Genomic DNA, 6,000 nt, shown 5'->3' with positions numbered 1-6,000 from the left:
ATTAAAAACAAAATGTAGGAAACAAAAAAGAAGGGCACCATAAAAAAGTGTAAATGTGTGTGTGTGTGTGTGTGTGTGTGTGTGTGTGTGTGTGTGTGTGTGTGTGTGTGTGTGTGTGTGTGTGTGTGTGTGTGTGTGTGTGTGTGTGTGTGTGTGTGTGTGTGTGTGTGCGTGTGTGTGTGTGTGCGTGTGTGTGTGTGTGTCTCAGCGAGGGGGCCGAGAAGGACACGCACACTCACACTTTTCATGGTGTGTCAGAAAGATCTCATCTATGACCCAACGCAGGCGGGCCGGTTGGCGCTGGCGTTGGCGCTGGTGCTGGTGCACGGTCACCTCTGGAGCATACTTCAACACCTGGAGGGAGGGAGGGAGAGAGAGAGAGAGAGAGAGAGAGAGAGAGAGAGAGAGAGAGAGAGAGAGAGAGAGGATAACATTTAATGAACTGTTGTGTAGAAACCTCTTATCTCTCTTTTTCTTTTTCTAAATTAACGCCCTGCTTGATCACACAAGTGGCACGTTTTGAGCTTGTAGATCTGCTTTATTTTTTGCTACTTTTGAATTTGAATCCTATGAAGAGTAACAGTTTCCACCCGACAGAGACAAAATAAAAGTTCTTATGAGGATTGATTGCATAATTTGTCACTGTTTGGGCAGCCGCAGAAATGTAAAAATAAATAAATAATAAACTAATGCGATTCAATATTTTCCACAAACCCATGGACTTAACCAATTTCAAATCTTCCCTTACTTTCAATTCTTAAATACACAATAAGCCGACAAGCTCACAACGAGTCGCAGAGGTGTGAGCTTGTAGATCAGCAATGTTTAATACTCTTGTACGACGAAGTAGGGCACTACTTAAAAAACTAAAGTTTAAACATGGAGATACAAGGTTTCTGCCTGATAGTGATGATACAGTATGTGTGTTATAAAGATTTGACAGTGAAAGTAGAGATAAGTCAGTACTCATCAGACAAGTCAAATTGCATCCTAAAAAGCCTGTGATGGACAAATGTAAACAATCCCACAAAGTAGAAGAGAAGAAAACACATTACGCTGCAGATTCAAGCGCAGTACAAAATATTATAAATGGTTGGCTACAAAATAAGTGGTTTCTTTAGCTTAGTGTGCAAAGAGCCCCTTTTTGCCTTTGTTCGCGAAAAATAAATTTTTTGTAGCAAGCTGCATTCTCACTGAGCCCCTGAATTATGAAGCCGTTTCTCAGGCCTTGTCTATAGAGGCATAATATTTCATTGAAATTGGGTCCAACAGTTTCCGTCCTGTAGATTTCGCCGGGTGCCAATTGCGGTGTCCAAATGGGTTAGGAATACAGAAATGGCTCTGCGAAGGGTTGACGGCGAAATGATTTTCTGCTTGAAAGCCCAGACGCTCTGATTAATGTTCCCTGGCAATCACACGGCCTTCTAAGTCATAATGTGCTTCTACAGTACAAGCGCAATATACACACACGCACACACGCACACATGCACACACACATGCACACGCTCACACACACGTATGTTTTTATTACTATACTTTTGAGGACAGTACCATCTTAGGATGGCTTTTTTCATCATAATTGCCATTGTACCCCAATTTTTTAGGGCAAATCGTAACCCTAACCCCTGATCCTTAAACCTAACCCCAATCACAAACCTTGTAGCGTAGATACGTCTAGTCATAGTATCAATAAGAGATATGAAAATATTTATATTAACCTTCTACCCGCCAGGATTAGAATTAATCCCCCCGTTTTACCCTTATTTTGAAGAGCCAAAACCCGCGACCGGATGTTGCACTATATAATATAGTAGAGTTTTATATATATTTTTCTTTCTTTTTCACCGAATGGGTTACCACTCCCAGATTGGTGTTTCGGTCATCTACCTCATGCAGTTTGACGGTCATCTTGGCGGCCTGACAGGTGCAGCCATTGTTCCAGTTCTGGGTGCCGCAGCCGCAGTTTCCCCCGCAGCGTTTGACCAGCAGACAGCGGGGGAAGAAGACGGCGCTTGTGGCACGCAGCTCCTCCCGCAGGTTCACTGAGTAGTTCCTGGGCGTGCAGCTGTAGCGCTTCACGTCGTCGTACAGGCGGTCCAGATCAACTGGGGAAGGAGGATGAAGAACATGTATTTGTATTTGTGTCAAATGAGCCACAATCCCTTCCTAATAAGTAGGCATGTAACGATATATCGTATATGGATATATATCGATATTAATCCCGACGATATGAATCGATTCATTGAAATTAAAAAATCGGCTGGTGTGTGATGTGAAATGTGAGCTTTAGTCATATTCCATCATATTCAAGTGCCTTTGGAGAGAAATGATAGTCACTTTCAGTAGTACAGCACTGTAGAGGGGTGTCTGTGACTGTGCCCAGGTGATGATGGTCGTTGATACTCATCAAGGAAGGCAATTATGTTTCTGCACTGTCAAAAGTAATGCTACTTTTTTGCAATGTAGTTAAATAAAAAATCTCAGGGGGGAGATAAATTATATAAAATTTTAAAAACGGTAATTTTTCTTTAAAATATATATATTTTTTTTAATATCGTGAAAAATCGTAGAGACTGACATTTTGTCGGGACTCCCACGGGTCACAGGATTCCCGCAGGATTCCCGCGGGATGGGATTAATATTTTTATTAATCCCGTGATCGGGACGGGACGGGAATGAAAGTCAACAGGAGCGTGCAGGAGCGTGAATGACATTTTCAACTGGTCGCGCTGCCAACCAAAAGAACAGAAGCGCCCATCTTTGTTGTAGTCATCTTTCAGTGAGCCAACACATACCCCAGTAGTGCTAATGCTTCCAGGCTCCGCTCCAACTGGGAGAGGATGAAAACTTCTTTCATGTAATCCAGTGGACGTTTCATAAAGTTTAATATGACGACATCGCAGTGCGGCCGTGCATGATTCTGCATCACGCCGGTGATGTGATTATAATCGATTATTTATAGCCAGATCATCCTGATGCATTTGTTTCCCCTGGCAGTGGCAACGTTGCAACTTGCAATTGTGATGCTACGTTAGCTACATGCTAACGCTGTTACTGTTGGCACTTGCTTGGCTCCCTGAACAGCTGTCTGAGGCTGAGCGAATGTTCTACAATACATCGTCTCCCTTCTTTCTCCCAAACGAGTCCCATACACCAGTGGTTCCAAAACATTTTCATGTCAAGGACCCCTAAATCAACATTTATTAGCCCGCGGACCCCCATTTGAAAAGATGCCAGGGACCCCCATAAGAGAAGATCTGTATTACGTTTATTACTGTGTGTAAAAATTATTTATATTATGTTTTTATTGGCTATTATATATCTCAACAATTGACAAAGCACTTGTCAACAGTCAGAACTGTTCTTGGTTTTGTTTTAATATTATAATATTAATATTCATATATATATATGAATAGGATATACTGTATTTGGTAGTCAAAGTTAGGCTATCTGTCTTGAGAAGCAGGAAGAGATAGATAGATAGATGGATAGATGGATAGATGGATAGATGGATAGATAGAATAACTTTTCCTAATGGAAAAAAAAACAGGAGCGGGATGGGAGCGGGAGTAATTTTGAGTGGGAGCGGGATGGGATCAGGAGTCATTCTACAGGAGTGGGACAGGATGGGATTTTGTTTTTTACTCTGGCCCAGGATTGGGACAGGACAGGATTTTTTCTGCAGGAGTGGGATGGGACAGGAGTGAAAATCCACTCCCGTGTCAGTCTCTACGTGAACCTCATATCGTGATACGAATCGTATCGTGAGTTGAGTGAATCGTTACATGCCTACTAATAAGTGACAGCTCCTCTTGACAGTAATGCAGAAACTGATCGCCATTGGCAGACGTGACCATTTGAACGTTTCAAAGGGCCTGCCATTTGGCACTTCAGTGGAATACAATACAGGGAAAGATCAGGAGCCTATTTTTTCCCAGTTTTTCACGTGTTTATGAGATGACAGTACTTCGTTAGACCCCTTGGTGTGGTTGTTTGTGCAATAATGTCTTCCCTTTGTATTTATACATACAACAACAGCTGTAGTTGCGGCTTCAGTTCAGGTGGATCACCACCCATCACCACCCACCAGGCAAACTAGGCATACTTAATGAATTGGTGGGTGTGTCCACATAAAAATAAAAATAAACTCATTCCGGCCAATCACAAGTTGCGTCCTCACTTTTGTCTTCAATCTGTGTTACGCAATGTTTGTGTTTACACGAACACTCACAATTGTCCAACAATGTCAATGGCATTTAATGTTTGTGTTAACACATAGCACATACACTAAAAGCTGGACATAGGAGGGACTAGCACCCCTCAATACCTGATGATCATGTTTTAGGGTGGAAAAAAATCACGGCACTCCATCGTTTAAGTAAAAACAGTAGGAGATCATTGGAGGATGAGAAAATAGTGTAGAAATGGTGTAGACGTTGTGGTGGTATTCACATCCAAAGCTACCTGACGTAAGTTGATGAAATGTGAACAGAGACAGAGCGACATAGAGAAAGAGAGAGAGAGAGAGAGAGAGAGAGAAGCAGTTTCGACCGACTGGTTATCAATTCTGACATGATCAGATGGCAATGGTCACCATCACCATCACCTCATCGTGCACGCACGCACGCACGCACGCACGCACGCACGCACACACGCACGCACGCACACACACACACACAAACACACACACACACACACACACTCACGGATACAGGTACAGGTACAGGCACTCTGAGACTGTACAAATGGAAACAGTGGACCCGTGGTGTTACATTAACACAAATGCTTTTACAGTGTCTATTGGGGACCCAGAGATAAAAATTAATAAATCACACCCAGTGCGAAGCGAGCGGTGTCTTTGATGAGTTGATTTCATTAAGCTACAGGAACAATGTTAAATTCCTGTCCATTCATTTCGAGGCTGCTCAACAGCACCGCTCGTGGCTGCAGCTGTTGTTGCTGTACTCAATAATGTGGACTAATGCAGGGGTTCTCAACCTGTGGGTCGCGACCCCTCGGAGGGTCCCGAAATTATTTTGGGGGCTCCCCAGATGATTTTCCAAAAAACAAAAAGAAAGAAAAGAAATATTTTTTTTGCAACTGAATGGCTGGAAAATTGAAATCGAGAGTTTACATAATACACATTGTGCATGCATAAACTTTCCTTAATGATTACATCTGGTTCCAGTATATATTTGATATATTTTCTCTATTATTAAGGTTATTGTAGCGGTCAGTTTGTATTGGGGTGGGGAGGGGGGCGTGGCGTGGCGTGGCGGGGGTCACGAGACATGGCCAAAGCATTTCCGGGGGTCCCCAGCCAAAAATGTTGAGAACCCCTGGACCAATGCATATCGAACTGCGGGTCCTTAGAATTAATAGAATCACTGCTTTAGTTACTTTCCACCTGCAGACCAGAGGTGTCAAATGCCCTAAAAATGCAGTGAAGGTGCATCTAATGGCTCCAGAGTGGAGAGTCTGTGTTGCTTATTTAGGTTGTGTTGAGAAACGTTGAAATAAAACACAGCTATATAGTGCAACAACCTGGACTGAATGGCTGCTGTGATATATTGGCTTTGATACAAAAGAATGTGTGTTTGTGTGCGTGTTTGTGTGTGAGTGTGTGTGTTTGTGCGTACGTGTGAGTGAGTGTGTGTTCACAAATACTAACCTTAGCTACCGGGGGTTTCCATTCAACATCACACTAGTAACACTCCACTGTACAATGCTCTATATATAGGGCCTATTGATCCATCCAGAGTGCATTGTACAATTCTACCCAATTAACTCTCAGGGTTACCAACACAATGCTGGGAGAGAGAGAGAGAGAGAGAGAGAGAGAGAGAGAGAGAGAGAGAGAGAGAGAGAGAGAGAGAGAGAGAGAGAGAGAAAGAGAAAGAGAGAGAGAGAGAGAGAGAGAGAGAGAGAGAGAGAGAGAGAGAGAGAGAGAGAGAGAGAGAGAGAGGAAGGGGCACATGTATTAATGGTGTGTTGATTAAG

The 6,000-nt window shown here is 43.0% G+C and overlaps 1 protein-coding gene across 1 annotated transcript in view; it reads right to left on the bottom strand.

The window, feature by feature from the left end:
* Positions 1-204: 204 nt before the first annotated feature.
* pdgfd (platelet derived growth factor d) overlaps positions 205-6,000 on the bottom strand; it is a gene marked incomplete at its 3' end in the record, with an annotated part of 94,635 nt that continues 88,839 nt past the window's right edge. Inside the window, exons 5-6 of the mRNA XM_079513574.1 lie at positions 1,888-2,105; positions 205-354 (exon numbers count right to left, since the gene is read on the bottom strand). Of these exons, the coding sequence (XP_079369700.1) occupies positions 205-354; positions 1,888-2,105 (368 nt within the window). The remainder of the gene's footprint in view (positions 355-1,887; positions 2,106-6,000) is intronic.

Source organism: Electrona antarctica (genome assembly GCF_951216825.1).
Source record: "Electrona antarctica genome assembly, chromosome: 11".
In the NCBI taxonomy this organism is placed as follows: Eukaryota; Metazoa; Chordata; class Actinopteri; order Myctophiformes; family Myctophidae; genus Electrona; species Electrona antarctica.
The sequence above is the reverse complement of the archived record's forward strand: the minus strand, read 5'-3'. Positions and strand labels throughout refer to the sequence as shown.